This window comes from Chelonoidis abingdonii, chromosome 2 (assembly GCF_003597395.2).
Source record: "Chelonoidis abingdonii isolate Lonesome George chromosome 2, CheloAbing_2.0, whole genome shotgun sequence".
Classification (NCBI taxonomy): Eukaryota; Metazoa; Chordata; order Testudines; family Testudinidae; genus Chelonoidis; species Chelonoidis abingdonii.
In genome coordinates, this window is record NC_133770.1 from 253,086,125 (window position 1) to 253,103,515 (window position 17,391).

Sequence of the window (17,391 nt, forward strand, 5' to 3'; positions counted from 1 at the left end):
CTGTTGGTTTCTTTCTTGGGTTTGTCTTGTAATAGGAGGCTTCTGGGTACACGTCTGGCTCTGTTGATCTGTTTCCTAATTTTCTCGTGCAGGTATTGTAGTTTTGAGAATGCTTGGTGGAGATTTTGTAGGTGTTGGTCTCTGTCTGAGGGGTTAGAGCAGATGCGGTTGTACCTCAGTGCTTGGCTGTAGACAATGGATTGTGTGATGTGCCTGGGATGGAAGCTGGAGGCATGAAGGTAGGCATAGCGGTCGGTAGGTTTTCGATATAGGGTGGTGTTAATGTGACCATCACTCATTTGCACCGTGGTGTCTAGCAAGTAGACCTCCCGTGTAGATTGGTCCAGGCTGAGTTTGATGGTGGAGTGGAAGTTGTTGAAATCGTGGTGGAATTTTTCCAGAGTCTCCTTCCCATGGGTCCAGATGATGAAGATGTCATCAATGTAGTGTAGGTAGAGAGAGAGAGAAAATGAGTCTGCTCTACAGCCTTAGCTAACAGCCAGTTGGCTTTTAGCTCATGCACTAAGCTCCAGAGATCCCCAGTTTGATGCTGGTGACTGGGGTCTGTCGGTGTTACATCTGCACAACTGTTTCCCATGGTTCTGTGGTCAGGTAAATGTAAACGGAGAGGAAAGGTTATGTTTCTGTTTTGCAAGTATCACAGCTTTTAGGGTGAAAGGATGTTCCTAGCTCGTTTGGAACACCATAAGGAGTAGGTTATCCTGTATTCACTGGACATAACTGAGAATACTGTGCCGGGCTTGAGCTACAGCCTTAAGAACTTAAATGTAATAAAGGAAACAGTGCTACTTCTTAACAAGTGGCCTCAGAAATTCAGGGTGAGTAAGATGTAGCATTGGATTTGATGGTAGCCCCAATGACTTCAGCAGATAGAGATTATAACACTGATTCTGGGCTATGTCTCTGAGGATGTCTGGAAAACAGATGATACAGTGTGAGTGCTATATAGATAGCAGCCTGAGGAACTTCAGGGGCTGGTCTAATACTGTGTATGTATCTACCTGAAAAGGAAGTGTATGTTTAAAAAAAATAAATCTGTTCATTACTGGTGATATGCTTAGTGCAGTGCATACAGTACTTCTGTAGTCTCAGGTCACACAGATACTTTTTAACGCATGAGTCATATGCTGCTCACTATATGTCCGATGCAGGTTTTATATTTTCCCCATTTATTCAGTTTTTGTTTTTCCTATAATCTGAACTAAGAGTACAGAAATATAAGGTCACTCTGCCAAGAAAAAAAAAAAAAGAAAAAAGAAGAAGAAATTGTAAAAACAAGGAGCCAGAAAAGATGGATTCCAAATGCTATGGTATTAGCAGCTCTGCTTCCTGCTAGCTAATTATATCTTGAAATCATCAGTGCTTGCCATACAGCAAACTGGATAGCTGAAAAATTAATCTTAAAACAAAGTAGAGACAAGAGTGGGATTTTCCCTTTACATAATATAGACAGTATGTTTAGCCCTCAGGAAATCAAACCATCAGATTTTTCCCTAAAATAAGGAACACAAATAAAAACATTCATAAACAATGCAAACAAGATAACTATTCAAATGGGAATATTTCTCTTTCATAAAAATTCATTTCAGACTACAACAAACTGTTCACATGGCTTTGGTTAAAATAGTCAAACTTTGATGTGTATGAAGGATAGCATAACTGAAAATGGTCTTCAAGTTTTAAGCTGGTATTTGTGAATCCATTTCATTCAGGAAGACTTAGGTCTTCCATATTAGAATCCTCCAAAAATACAACCCAGACAGAGCAAGTATAGTAAAGTGGTGGGTAAGTTCTGGCCTTCTAATGTATCCAATCCTGAAGCTTCTTTCCCTTAAATTGCTTATTGTCTGTTGAGCAATAGCTTGCTGACCTCAGCCAGTAAACAGGCGTGATATATATATTTAAATAAAAAGGGAAAAAGCAGAAAGCCCATGAAGGTCAAGTTCTCAGACTGAAGGACAAAGCTGAACTAGCTAGAGGACATAAGAGTTGCAATAATGCAACAGGACTATCTTACTACAAGCAGCTCTGAGGGCAACACCCAAAAGAAGGAAAAAAACCTGGTCACATTTGACTTAATAGGCTGAAAATCTAAGCTGTGTGCCAAACAACACTAACTAATCTGATTGCAAATGCTAACATAGACCATCCACAAACTGCTGTTCCATGACACAAATCTTTGTTCCTTGTCATGGTTTAGCCTAGACCGAGCCCAAAGTTGAACTACAACCAGGAACAAAAGTTTGTGTCCTGGAACAAATCGTTGCGGAGAATTGACATTCAGATTTACAGTCACATTAGCCTTTAACTTGACTTAGCTCTCTGATATTTCTGCTACAACTTGACAACCCCCCCACTTCAACTTGTCCAGCCAAGCCTACTGAGAAGATTGTGACTGCCCCACGGTCAGACAGACAATTCAAAATTCATGTAACTATGTTAATTAAAGATGTGCCATAAATTAGTTGCAGACATTAGAGAAAACTGCACTTTCATAGATTCATAGACTCTAGGACTGGAAGGGACCTCGAGAGGTCATTGAGTCCAGTCCCCTGCCCTCATGGCAGGACCAAATACTGTCTAGACCATCCCGATAGACATTTATCTAACCTACTCTTAAATATCTCCAGAGATGGAGATTCCACAACCTCCCTAGGCAATTTATTCCAGTGTTTAACAACCATGACAGTTAGGAACTTTTTCCTAATGTCCAACCTAAATCTCCCTTGCTGCAGTTTAAGCCCATTGCTTCCTGTTCTATCATTAGAGGCTATGGTGAACAAGTTTTCTCCCTCCTCCTGATGACACCCTTTTTCAATTGTAATATTTGCTCAGTTAATCTGAGGGCCAGGAACTGAGCTCTTTGGGGCTGGGAATGTGTTGTTTTTATAGTGCTTGGCATGATGGGGCCCTCATCCTGATCAGGATCGTCATGCACTATTTCAATACCAATGACAATTTTGAATAAAAAATACATTTTGAGACTTTTGCAATCTCTTTGTGGATAATTTTCAAATAAAAGAAATAAAAGAAAAGGTGAAACACACTGAATACATTTATTGTCAATTATTCACTCCGTTGTACTTAGGAGAAGTTACTGGAGACCCATGCAACATACTAGCATGTTGGGTTAGAGACTGTACATAAGGCACTTGACTTGACAAATGTCATAGGTTCAAATGGTTCCATATTCTCATGTCAGGAAAGCTTAAATGTAATCTATCTACGTTCTTATGCTATACTCATCACCACAACTTTTGATTTGATTACCTCTTGTGGAGCTGTGTTGTGGACACTATTGTGAGGGTAAGGGGGGAGGGAAATTTTGATTGACACCTAGTCGGTGGCAGTGAGCAAGGACTTTGAAAGCCTCAACCCCGAAGATTTTGATAGGTTTGGGGAGAGGTTAGTGGAGACACTGCAAAGTCTTAACACAAGTTGGAGGGACAGACAGCAGGCTGGGACTTGAAAAGAGAGCTCCTTGGATTGTTTTGCCAGTAGTCTGAATGTGGTGCTAGATGTGTGAGCTTTAAGTTGACCTTTGCTTTTACTGTTTAATATTCCTGTTCAGAAATGTACATGTCCGTTAACTAGACTAAGAAAACTCTTGTCCATGTCTACTTGTTTCTATTCCAACAAAGAAATAACCAACACCAGGAATGCCGACTTTATTTGACCACTTAGAAGCTTGCCCATAAATGACAATGTTTTATGTACATACCAGGAAGTGTACATAAAACATTCAGGCCATTAAATTAGTGCTAACTCATTTGCTTCGGGTCAGTGTAATGTGAGACCACTAAAAATTGTGCTGTGTCCAGTATTAGTTGAAACGCTGACTGGTGTCTTTTTAACTAACTACAAAACTTTGTTTGTCTTATCTTGACTGTGAGCGAGAGCTCCATTTTAATCAGCCTGTTATCGCTCTGTAGGTCTGAGACCACTGAAATATTTTCCTTGCTAAAATGCTGGCAAGTCTGTTTGGTACATGAAAGGAAATATATGCATTACTAGGCTCAGAGCCTAATAACACATGCTGTGAGGCTGGCTGTTTTTCTAATTATTTTTCTAGGTTGCTCTTGGTTTCTGCTTTCTGAGGAGGCAAATGTTCCAAGAACTGTCTAGCATGTTTTAAATTCACAGTAAATCTGCAATAATAACTGATGTTCATACAATGCCTCTGATCAAAAGAGCCCTAAATATTCAACAATCAGCTAACATCACAGGCCCAATCCTGTACATTGCCTATTGCGCGTCAGCCCCTTGCAAGAGGCATTCACCCATTTACAGGATACCTATTTGCAGGTAATCCTCATCACTTATTAAGATTGGGTTGTGTATGGACCCCTAAGTGCTACTGTAATATAAGTGTGAGATAAGAATAAGAAGAATTATTTAATTCGGTACCAGCATTCACCTATGGGCGGCCTTTGAAGTTTATATATCAATATTATATAATTTTATGAACAAAGTGAAGAAAGCCATATCCCCAGCGGAAATTGTAGCTAAGCAAAATGCAATTACCTAATAGGAATAATCCAGGATACTTGGGCTAAATTATCCCTACTCTTTACCAGAAATGATACAGCATTTTTAATGACAGGCTATCAGGACCTTAGCTTTACATGTCCTCCATTAGCATTGGAGCACTGCTTCAGTATTGACTTAGGTCCAGATCCATAAAGGGACTTAGGAGCCTAAGATTTAGGCACCACTGTATTTCCCAAATCCTTGCTCAGCTGCTGCCTAACCTTTTTGATGCCTAAATTCTCATTGCAAAAGTCCCCTAGGTACTTATGTTTCTGCCTCTGGGCATGAGCACTGCTGCCTTGGGCACAAGCCCATAGACCTTTATCATGCCTATGCTCAAGCACAATACTCAAACCAGGTTGTAACAGGGTGGCTTGCCCTGTTGACTGGAAAACCTGAAAGGAATCAGCTGCCTTCTGTATAAGAGGAGTCAGATTTAAGTGCTGAGAGGACTGGATGAAAGCTGGAGAAGAAAACTGATAAGAGCTGGAGAAAGGCTGGATGGAAAAGACTGCAGGGAGCCAGAAGACACCTGTAGATCCTGGAGTCAGCAGGGAGACCTTGGAGATACCCTGAATAACTGGGGATGAGACTGGGAGACCGAGAAGGGAGGAAAGAGCCAGGTAGGCACTGGCCTAGGGAAAACTGCTATGTGGGTAGAGGGTTGTGACCTAGCTGTGCATTATAGGGCCTGGGCTGGAACCCAGAGTTGAGGGTGAGCCTGGGATCCCCCACTGGCCCCATGGAGGGAGTTACAAGCCTTTCAGAAGGATAGTTGAGCTCAGCATGCGGCTTGCAGACAGAATTGAGGACTCTCTGAAGTAGAGCCCCAGAGAAGGCAGAAACTTTGTTCTGACATTTTGAACAATTGGGACCTGGACGGGGTAGACTAAAGATGGTGACCCCGAGTTACCTGACAGAGAAAACACCACAGTGCTGAAGCAGCTGCCAAAAGGGGGCACTATCCTGGCACGATGCCTGCCCATGAGAGGGCTTGTAGTGGTGAATAGACTAGCAGTGAGTTACACTGGTGAAGATAGATGTTGCCCCCACCTCCCACCTTCCGGGCAGGATCCCCACTTAGCTACACAAAAAATAGCTGGGGAAGGAGGGCACAGTGGCTTCCCTTATAACTTTTAGCCAGTGGTTAGGGAACTCACTTGGGATGTGGGAGCCCCCCAGTTTAATTCCCCCTTTTGCCTGATGAGAAGGGATTTAAACAGAGATTTCTCACCTCTCCTCCTCCTCCCAGCACCCAACCACTTGGTCTGGAGTTAGGCATGTGCTGCCTCTGTTCTTGCAAGAAACAGCTTAGGCACATGACTCCAGAAAAGACTCCATCTGTGGATCCCAAGCAGAGATAGGTATCTTCCTCCAGCCTAGACTTGGGCCACTAACTCTGAAAGGGTGCTGGGGCTTTGAACCCATCCCTCTCCTTCCTAGTGTGCTGTCTTTTATAGATCCCATTCTCAGGTGACTCTCTCTCTCTCCTTGCATTACAGAGGGAGCCTAGGTGTCTAACCCAGCGTTTGTGGCTTCCATTGGTTGGCTAGTTGCCTAGAAGTTAGGTGTTGAAATGTTCAGTGAAGTGGAATGCTTTTGAATCAGCTGTATTTGAAAAATACACTTTGGTGCATTCCAAACACAGATGAAATAAATTGCTGATTACATCTGATTCCTTCTTTGTAAGTACAGTGCTACATGGAAATAGTGGTAAGATGATATGTTGGTGTTGTAAAAGGTCATCTTCAGAGGAGAGGGAGGGTGGGTTGTGGAACATACGTCTGCACCCACACTTTGAAGAACAACAGTTACAATACAGTAAGTAACCCTCCTTTCTTCTTTCAGTGGATGCAGATGTGCATTCTCCTTGGGTGACTCACAAGTAGTACTCTCAGGAGGTGGGAGTCAGAGTCCACTTAAACAATGACTGCAGAACTGCCTTCCCAAACTGCATCCAACCTAGATGCCATGGTGTATGCATAATATTAGGCAAAAGTGTGTATGGAAAACCATGTAGCAGGTCTGCAGATGACCTGTATTGAAACATCACTAAGGCTATGTCTCACTACCGCGGTAAGTTGACCTACACTACGCAGCTCCAGCTACGTGAATAATGTGGTTGGAGTCGGCATACCTTATGTCGAGTCACCATGGGGTCTACACTGCAGGGGAGTGGATGGGAGAAAATCTCCCACTGACTTACCTTACTCTTCTTGTCAGAGGTAGAATACAGGGATCGACTGGACAGCAATCTGCAGTCTATTTGGTGGGTCTTTACTAGACCTGCTAAATTGACTGCCAGTGGATCGATCTCAGAGCATCGATCCTGTAGTGTAGACCTGCCCTAAGAAATGCAATGGATATTGCTTGGGCTCTTGTGGAATGAGCCAATATTGATTGTAGCCTGAGCTACTTCAAAAGCCATGATAATGTAGGAAGTTATCCAGTTGGAAATTGTCTTTATGGAGAATGGTGGATCATTCATGCAGTCCACACATGAGACAAAAAGCCAAGGTGATGAACAAAATGGTTTAGTCCTTTCCAGATAGAGCACCAAGCACTGCTTCACCTCTAACATACGGAGATCCCACTCATCTTGATCTGAGTGTAATTTATGGAAGAATATAGACCCCATCATTATTGCAGAAGACATTGTTACAGTCAGCTCTGGATGCTTCATCCAGACTTATGGCATACTGAAATGAAGTTAGTACCAGACCCTCAGATGCAGATTGTCATTGGTACTGAAGATAGCATCTGCCCTGGCAGTCTCCTCAGTATCAAACTGGCTGACTGAAACCCAGGGCCCTGCTATGAGCTAGTATAGATGATAGTGCTGACATTGATAAGTCGGTCACCAGTGCTGGGGGTGCCAACAGCGCCAAAGGCAAGACCACCATAGTCAAATGCTCTTGAATGAGTGGTAAGCCAGGAACAGGCAAGCCCAGGAAGTCCACTGCTTCCTGATATATTGGAAGTGTGGAGACTGTTGGTGCTGACATCACTGTCATCAATACCGGACTCAACGGACAACTTTGGAGCAGTGCTGGAGTTGATGGTACATAGAATATCAGAGTTGGAAGGGAACTCAGGAGGTCATCCAGTCTGACCCCCTGCTCAAAGCAGGACCAATCTCCAGACAGATTTTTGCCCCAGATCCCTAAATGGATTGAACTCACAACCCTGGGTTTAGTGGGCCAATGCTCAAACCATTGAGCTATCCCTCCCCCGTGGCTCTTTGACGACCTGGCTCTTTCCTGTTTACTGGGAGACTCACATGCCGGTCTGCATTCCTCCTAGATGGGGAGGAAGAAGAATCTCTTCAGATTCTGGAGCAGCCTCGGGTTCATTTTGTGCGTTCTCTTCTTTGGGGAACCAGAGAAAGGGGAATGATCCCTCTTCCTTCTGGGTGAATGAGTCCGGACATGGACCTCAAGTCCATACTGGCTCAGGAGCTCTTTGAAGGAAACTGAGGATCTGTGGCAGTTCCTGGAGCTGAAGTGGGCCTCAGGGCCTCCTCCATGAGGTGCTTCTTCAAATGCAAGTCCCTTGCCACCTACGGTCTCTTCTTAAAGGACAAGCAAATAGAGCACCTTTCCTTAATGTGCCCTTCCCCAAGGCACAGTAAACACAGAGTGGGGGTCACTACTAAATATAGCCACCCCACACAGTGCAAAATGTTTGAAAACCCAGAGAAGGCATTACCCCAAACTAAATTCTAATTCGTACATGACACTTAAGGTACTACTAAACTATTTCCAGAAAAAAAAATCAATGAAACACTGTAATAACAAACGTGAGGTGAACACCACACTGAATGCTCTGATTCAAGCTGCAGGCAGTGAGAAGAAACTGAAGTAGGTTAGGGAAGCGCCAGCCTTATATAGCCACAGAGGGGCTTCTAGGGCCAGAGAGCGCAAGCACCACCCTGATGGGTATTGCTAAGCACAGTTCTCTGGCTTTGGTTACTAGGCACGCAGATACTTGGGTGAACTACGTATCTGCAACCACTTAAAGAAGAACTAGTAGGTCTCCTAAACGTAAATGTAAAAAATATTTCTGTCCACAAAAAATGTGAAGACCTTCTGCTTTTGTCTTTTTGTCCATTCCAGAAGAAGCTAGAATTTTAAAGGACAAAGTAAGTTCTCTACTGACAGAGCCCTCATTATGTTGCCCAGAATCAGTATGAGGCAGGAGCTGGTTGTCTAGGTCCCTCCTTAATTACGAGGCAAGTAAATCAAGAATGACACTGACTTAAAAATCTATACTTGAAATTCACTCTTACTCATTCTTGTCAGAATCCTGGCAATCTGATGCTCTGATTTTATCAATAATTACACACATGTTTAGCTTTAATTTTATGAATAGGCCTAGTGTGTTCAGGAGGACTGTCTGTTTGCAGGACCAGAGCCCAGGACTCTAGTGGGATATGGAAACTTAAGGCATACACTGAAGCTTATTTTTTCTTAGAAATAACCTAATTACTACTAATAATCATTGATTAATAATACTGCCTTCCATATGATCTTCCATCCCCAGATATACCTACTCCACTTTCTGTAGCATCTGGGTTTCTTTTGCAGATCTCTCATCAAAATACTGATCCCCTGCTTAACTTTGCATTGCTCATTAGGTCTGATAAAATCACAAGCTAATGCCCCATGTTTGCACATTATTAAAGATAATGGCTACAGCTGGATTAAGACTTACTTACATTGCCAGTTTCCTGTTCTTCTTCAAAGTAGGTAATGAATGGACAAATTTAGGTCTCTGTGGCTTTAAATTTATCACTGTCCTTGAAAGAAATTCAAATGCTTTTATACATCTATACCTACAATATATACTGCATAACTTTGCTATTTTTCCTTCTTTCTCTCTTTCATCTTAATTAACAGCTATTCCTTGGCACCAGTTCCACAGTTGCTGTGAGCAGCCATTGGCAGAGTATGCCAATACCTATGCCTTCCCACTGGAGATTTTTTTTACCACATGCTTAAGCATGACCTTTGTTGAAAATGACAGAAACCCTGTGGGACCTCTTTCAAACCAATAACTATGGAGTCTAGAGGGGGTAAAATGTTATATTAAATAACATGATGCTCCCTTGAAGTATAGTCTGTCCCAATTCCACTCCCCTAACCCTTTCAAATGATTGTAATACTTCCCAGGTGCATACCTAAAAGTAAGTTTAATTTATGACCCGTGTTGCATTTTAAATGTTTAATTAAGTTAGTGGTTAGAACTGACTCATAAACCCATAAAAATGGAAAGTGGTAAAGTAATTATTCACTGCACCTGCCCTCCAAATAATTAGCACCATTCATTACCCACAATCAGCAGCAATGGTGCTAAAAGTTAGCTATCCAAGCAGTTATAAAAATAAGGGCAAACCTTGAAAGCAAAGCTGGGAAAAAGTCAACAAAAATCTTTTGCAAAAGAAGGACTTACATATTTCCTTTGCCATCATACACCCATCTGGTGCTGCCAATTCCTTCAAAATCTGAGGCCCAGTAATAAATACATGCATTAATGTGCAAGATAAACAGCAGGTATCCAGTTGTTCGAATGACTCTGTAAAGGACAACATATTGCACATCACAGCTGATATAATTCCTGGAAAACAGCTTGTTTTTATTTTCCTTTTAATATGGAACTCCCTGATTTTGATCAATAGCCGTATTAATACCACCTTTTACTTGCCACAATACAGCACCTTGATCAGTATTTGCCAGCTGTTTTTCCACTGTGCCATCTCCTGCCTCTGCATTCCTCCAAAGGCCAAATGAATCACCTTCATAGAATAGTTGATGCAGGGTCATTCCTAAATTATGTTTCTCTTCGGACTTCATAAACCATTGGTTTAACTGGTTATAAATGTTTATAGAAAGGTGAAACTGTATTAATGGGATTGTAGGGTATGAATCAATATATTGTACACTCTGTTGAAGAGAAGCTCAGGGCTGGAGCAATAGGTGTTTCAGGTCAGAAATTATGAGCATTGACAGCTGCATAAGGAAGCTTGCAAAATGCCCGTTCCTGCCAGTACTTTTGGTTCCTCAGTCTCTTGAGCACCTAATTCACCCAATTTTTTAAAAAGGGAAATATGGTGCCCTCACTGAGCATGCAACACAATTTTGATTTCAATATTGTCTTTTATATAAACTATATCCTAAGTCCTTCAGCAAAGAGGTTAATGTAGTTTAGTGGCTACCTCAGGAGCTGTCGTTTCTAATTCTAGCTCTCACACTCACTATGTGACCCTGGGCAGGTCTACTTACTTTCTCTGTGCCTCAATTTCTCTATCTGGAAAATGGAGATAATATTTATTCTACCTCTCTCACTGGAGACTTGTGAATCAATTAATGTTTGTGAAGCATCTGTATGGATGGCACCACGTAGGTGTTGAAGATTATTATACAATACACCTCATATCATTTATAAATAAAATAGTAAATCCTAAAGAGGAAAAAATTAAAAGGTATAGACAAGGTAAGAGAGAATAAATTTTAAGATGAGACTGGAAATGAGATGAGATGTAGAGTCCATACAGAGAGCTGTAACAAGATTGCTTCATCCTGTAGGTGCTGCATAGAAGAAGGCCCTTGTGCTAACAGAACAGAGAGGAATCTGGTGCTAAATGAGTGAAGAGGGTGGGGAAGAGGGAAAGACAAGGTCTGTAAAATTAGCTACAGCAATTTCTTAAAAGGTTTCAGGAAAGGAAGGTATTTTTGAACTGGATTTTGAAATGCAAGGGAGTCATGCACACTGATCAAGCACAGTGAATGGGCCTATGAATCTTAACTTCAAATGGCATCTAGATACCATGATAAGCACCTAAGAAATACTTAAGATTAAGCTAAAAACATAAAATGAAGTTCCAAGACATCAATCTCTGTGTTGCTTAGCAGATATTAGGTTGTAATACATAGATAATATTCTCCCTTCCTTTTGAATGTAACTTCTGTGCCTAAATCTCATAAAATATTTGGTTTGTAATGCAAGAATCCCAGTCTATCATTTAAATGTAATTGTCTGAAATATAACAAGGTATCATGAAAGGGATTCTTGCTCCCACTGCAGCAGCATACAAGAACCATATAAGCCCCAGAGCTGCATGAAGGAAATGTTTCCGGCTGTGGGCATTACATATGGCAACCTGTGCTGCTCTACAAGCCACCCTCCACAAGACTTGGTATAAGGCAAATGGCATTGCATGATTGGGGGTGAGGGGGCAGGGCTGATTAAGCTGGGAACAGCATTATGGGCATTCTTAGCCACAGTGCAGCCCAAAGGGTAGTGCTGTTATTTAGGAGCTGTTTTGCTTTCTAGAGCAGCCTGTAATAAAGAAGGCACAACAGTCATGTAAAGTCACCCATGCTTTCACTCTTCAAATTCTATGCTGCATTGATTCTCACCCCATGTTCAGCTAAGACAGTGACTGGGGGAAGATTCTGTACATAGCAAAGGCAAGGTGAAAGCAGTGCACAAAGAAAAACATTCAAACAACCTTGGTATCATGACTGCTGCTATGTGCTAGTAAACTACCACACAGAATCTCACTTAAGCCATAAGCAAAGGAAGTCTCTATTAATGATCCCATTAAATAAACCCTTGATGGGTCTTCAGATTCTGTCTGTTATGGTGACATATGCCTCTGATCCTGTAAACACTTATGAATGAGAGTAACTTTACTCACATATGTAATCAAACGGAACGGAATGGGATTACTCGTGTAAATACAATTACCAATGTACATTAGTGTTTGTAGGGTCAGGGCCTATAATGAAGAGAGTTAAAAAATAACCGAGAGGAGTTGTTTGGGGTTTATCATATTCAACACTGTGCTTGACTGACAACCTGGGAGACAGAATGCAACCCCCACAACCAAAAAGGCTTTGTCTGGACTGGTGGGAAAAAGGGCAATGGCTCCTTTAAGGGTCCCCCCACCCTTAAGGTTGGGAGTTGGGGCGACCAGTAGTGGAGAAGAGGCATCATCTGAACCAGTGAATGGGCTGGTGGGACTCAAGTAAGCCATTAACCCCTGCATACTCAAGGGAGGATACCCTGTCCCCCAAGTCTGAACCCCCTTTTATGCCTGGACTAACAGCTCTTCTCTCCCCTTTTTGGTCTGTTGTAGGTATTGCATTAGTTGCTTTTTTTGGGGACTGGGAAAATTCATGCCTGTCATTTTGTCTTCCTTCCCACATGTTCAGAACAATGATTGAAATTCTGTGCCAACCTTTGCGTACTGTAAGTCTGCCGCTCACGTACCTGTAGATGTATGCTTTATCCAGGATAGCTTCCAACCGGTCGTTGAACTCAAAGAAGGCCATATGCTAGATGGAAACCAAATAAAAGCAATCGAACCAAGGTCCTTATATATTTTTCTAATGGGACTGACATTGGTTCACATACATATTTTGAAAATAATGTATTTTTCACTTGTCTGACATTCCTTAAACATCTAGTTTAAAGGTGAACTGCAAAGTTAAGATGAAAATTGAGCTCAGCATAGATTTTGGTGTTCTTTGACCGTATTAGCTATGTTATGAGTGATGTCTTGTCATTAGGGGAATCATTTCAGTAAAATATGGAGCAGGGCAAAGTTATGTCAGCATACAGAACATTACAGGATATAATCACATATAAAGTTGGTGGAGGCAAAAAGTGGTGCATACAGACCTATGAAAAGTCTGGGGGTGGGGGCAAACCAATGTATGGGAGGGGCAATTGCCCTCTTTGTCCCATAGCAAATGATGTGCCTGCTTGCCATTTACTGTGATGACTGATGATGATGATGAATGACTTTTTACTCGGTTAAAAATGTACTTGCTTGGGCTGAACATAATTTTGCCAAAATAAATTAATCATTTAAAAAAATCCTTTCCCCTCTTCTTGAAATCTCTGTCACTTCCTAGTTAGTTGAGGGTATCGCAGACTGTAACATCACTTGAGGTCTCATGATGAATTTTTAAAGGTAGTTAATCTACTCCTGTGTTGAATTCTCCCACATTAACTATTTTTACTTTAGTTTTGCTGTACACCTTTAAGATTAATAGGTACTTTTTGCTGTTTTTGTTTTCTGTCTAGCACTGTTTTTCTTGCCTGATATTATATAGAGTTTTGCTTTACATTCTTCCTTACCATTTTGGTTCCGTGTTGCCAGTCAGGGCATTAAAAAATCAATCAGACCAATGACACCCCTTCTCACTAGCCCAAATTTCTTAGTCAGTATAGGGCTACTAAATATGATAAGGGAAGCTATTTCTTTAGGTAAATCTTTAGCATAAGTTTGTGCAGTGCTTAGATAATGTGATAAATGCTTTGTACATGTAACAAAGAGAGAGATTTTGACATTGATTTATTCAGCAGGGAGTTTTTTAAGAGCAGGAATAGTAAAATGCCAGGGCCAAAGGGTGGCATTTAGCCACTAGCCTGAGATGAGATGGGAAATGGGTGGGTAGGTGGAGTTCCGCTACCCTATTAGCAGTTCAGAAAAAAAAAAAAAAGGGCTGATGCAGGGGGGCTGTGCAGGCTGCACCTTCTCATGATGCAGCTGACCTGTTCTGCAAGGTGATGTAGAGATGGGGCAGAGTTATAATCTATCTCTTTCTCAACCCATCCATGCTGGGTGCTGTACATTTCTTGCACTTGAGAAGAAAAATATGCTTATATTTATTAAATAGTCAGTGTACGATATACGTTGTCCTTAACCATCCACTCCTTTGCTTTTAAGTGGTTGAATTTTGTAAGTAATGTGATAGATAAGCACTAAGTACATTATTCTCATTTAGCAATCTTAACTGTTTTTTTTAATTTTTTTGGCAAATTAAATAGGGTATTTAAAACAATTTCAATTTAAACTAGTAGAAACAAACTAGTCTAGATCACAGAAATACTGTTTACAAGTCAGAAAGTAAATGTAAGTAAAATCAGCTGAAAAATAACTAGAACAATTATCCTATTATTAAAACAACATATTTTTCTTATTTATTTGGTGGTAGTTTGATTCTGTAGCTTAGATTCTTAGAAAGAGGAAGCATTCACAAAATCAGAAACTAAAGACTCCCAAATATGCATACTAAATCTTCAATAGGTTTTTAACTTTTCATATTTTCCAGTGGATGAACAGTCATAATAAATTATCTGGTCTTACCTTTAACAATTTGTTTGCTCTAAACACTGGGTTAAACCCAAAGATGAAGTATAAAACATCAACTGGTATTACTGATGCCAGATCAAGCTGTTGAAGAGCACAGTTCAATTAAGACTTGACAATGACTATAACTTGTTTACATTCTGTAGTGAACATGGCTAGATTTAATAATCATTGCACATGAAAGCTGAACAGTTGACATACAGTGTCCATCTGTCTCTGAGTAACTGACAAGCAACACCGTCTCTAGGAAAACACCAGGAGCTTTCTCGTACCCTTACTTATGCTCCACACATCTCAGATTTTCATATAGTTACTGAGGATTATTAACGTCTTGGATATTTAACATTGCTCTTAATAATTAAATGATGTGGGCTCAGTTGTGGTGCCGATGAACTTGAAAGATGCTGAGGGCTTAGGAGAGGGGGTGATGGCTCACCTCACAATCATTTCTGAGAAGTATTATGATTTTCAAAACCATAATACCTCCAGGGACCTGTGGTGAGCACGAGGAAGGGCACTCCCTGCTATAATTATACCACAGGTGTAGGCAACACTTCCTCCAAGGTAACCATTCTCTTCTATCCCATTCAGAATCTTTTATTGCCCACATTATCATAGTTTCAGCGTGCCTTCCAGCAGTGCATTAAGTGTATTTTTCACATGTAGTTCCCTCTTTCTTCCTGATTCTTTCCAAGTGGAAACTCTGCTTTGGGGAGAGAAAGGAAGCTGAACCAACCAGCAGGGGGCTCAGGAGGCTCAAACTCAATTTACCTTAGGGCCAGTGCCAGTCCTCAAATCCTCCCAGCGGGCCAATGTCACTCATGCCACCCAGAACCTGCCCCCAAAAAACTCTGCCCCCCCCAAAAAAAAACTCCACTCCCCACCTGCCTAAGGCTCTGGGATGGAGTTTGGGTGGGAGAGGAAGTCTGGGGTAGGGGATTGGGATGCAGGCTCTGGGAGGGAGTTTGAGTGCAGAAGGGGTAGAGTTTGGGCTCTGGGAGGGAGTTTGGGTGGGGGAGAGGGTCTGGGGTGCAGCTCTGGGATGGTATTTTGGGGCTGTGGTGTGTGTGGGGAGGGGGTGTAGGCTCTGGAAGGAAGTTTGGAAGCTGGAAGAGGTGTGTGGGAAGGGGATACAGGCTCTGGGAAGGAATTTGGGGGCAGGAGGGGGTGTGGAGACCAGGTGCAGGCTCTGGGATGGGGTTGGGGGTGCAGCGTTTACCTGGGGCTCCAAGACAGGGCAGGCTGGGGGGCTTCCATGCACTTCTGCCCCCAGGCACCGCCCCCGCAGCATCCCAAGGATCCACAGGGGTTCTTGGGGTGAGAGCAGTGCATGGAGGCACAGCCCTGCCCTGCGCTGCTGGGGCCCCTGAGGGGGGAGCACCTGGGGACGGCAGGTGAGCCAAGGGAGAGACCTGGCCCCAAAACTGCTGGAGCCTTGTGGGCCACATTGGGGCAGATTACAGGCCGCAGACGGCCCATCGACTGGGAGTCTGAGACCCCTGAACCAGGTGCTGTGTCTTAAAAGGAGTCGCTTCTGGAAGTGGCTTCTGGCTCAGACCCTACTCTGCTGCTGCTGTGGTGAGGGAGAAAAAGGGTCTCATGGAGGTCAGAACCCTGCCTTTAACCTCTCCAAAAATGCTTCCACCCTGAGAAATGCCGTTAGCCACTAGCTATTGACTCCATGCTTTTCGTCTCACTGCTGAGAGATGGATTGTACCTGACTCCTGAAAAAAAAAGTACTGACTGAGGAAGGAGCATCCCCTGGCCACTGTCTCTCCTCTAAAGCACCCACAGAAGGAAAGGCAAAATGTAGTCAGATACATTTTAATATGCAGTGACAATTAGTAAGTATTTAATTGAATGATGAAATTCCAAAATGTAGTGTAGCCCAGGCCTGGGAGCTGAAGAGAACCATCAACTTCCACTAACTTCAGTAAAAATCAAGGGCACTTGTCACCTTGCAGGATCAAACCTAAGACAAAGGCCCAATATACCCACTCCATCAGTTTGCTTTCAGGTTGAATCCTTTCCCTTCTCCATTGTCTGTATTTGGTCTGTTTGGGCTCTGATCCTGCAAAGACTTCTGCATTGCTTAACTTGAGGCATGCAAGCCCTGCCATTGGAATTATGAGACTTCTTGTGTGCTTAAAGTGGAGCATATACAAAAGTGTTTACAGGAGCAGGGCTGTAGGTTGTAATTTCAGAGGTGTCTTTTCAGTCTTACTGAGAAAATTACATTGCAGAATAAAATGAAATAACTGTCCTAAAAAAAAATGCGTCCTTGATTTTATCTAAGGCACTAAGCTTTAAAAGTTAGAAGGAGTTTCAGATTTACTTGCGTGGAGCCAAGGTGATATCTACTATCTATGATCATGTGTTACTATCAAAAGTATGTACTAGTGTTTCTTAATTAAAGTTCCCATTTGATTTTAAGCTGGGCACAGGCTTCATTCTTTAACAAATCTCTACTGAGCCATGGTTTTGGAATCTAATGCATTCACAGAGTTATCTCCCGTTGCAGTCAACGGGAGTCACACAGCCAAAGGCAATATTTTATTAATGATCAACAATATTTATGAGCATGGCATTTGATTTAATTGGTGAGAAGCTAGAATGGCAGTCAGTCAGTGACCTTTAGTATTATTCCTTGGTCTACAAGGAATATTGGAGCATGGAAA

At 42.1% G+C, this 17,391-nt stretch overlaps 1 protein-coding gene across 1 annotated transcript in view; it reads right to left on the reverse strand.

Moving 5' to 3' along the window:
- Positions 1-17,391, reverse strand: part of CNGB3 (cyclic nucleotide gated channel subunit beta 3) — a 102,365-nt gene that overhangs the window by 25,109 nt on the left and 59,865 nt on the right. Inside the window, exons 8-10 of the mRNA XM_032786422.1 lie at positions 14,711-14,797; positions 12,826-12,890; positions 10,003-10,125 (exon numbers count right to left, since the gene is read on the reverse strand). Coding sequence (XP_032642313.1) covers positions 10,003-10,125; positions 12,826-12,890; positions 14,711-14,797 — 275 coding nt within the window. The remainder of the gene's footprint in view (positions 1-10,002; positions 10,126-12,825; positions 12,891-14,710; positions 14,798-17,391) is intronic.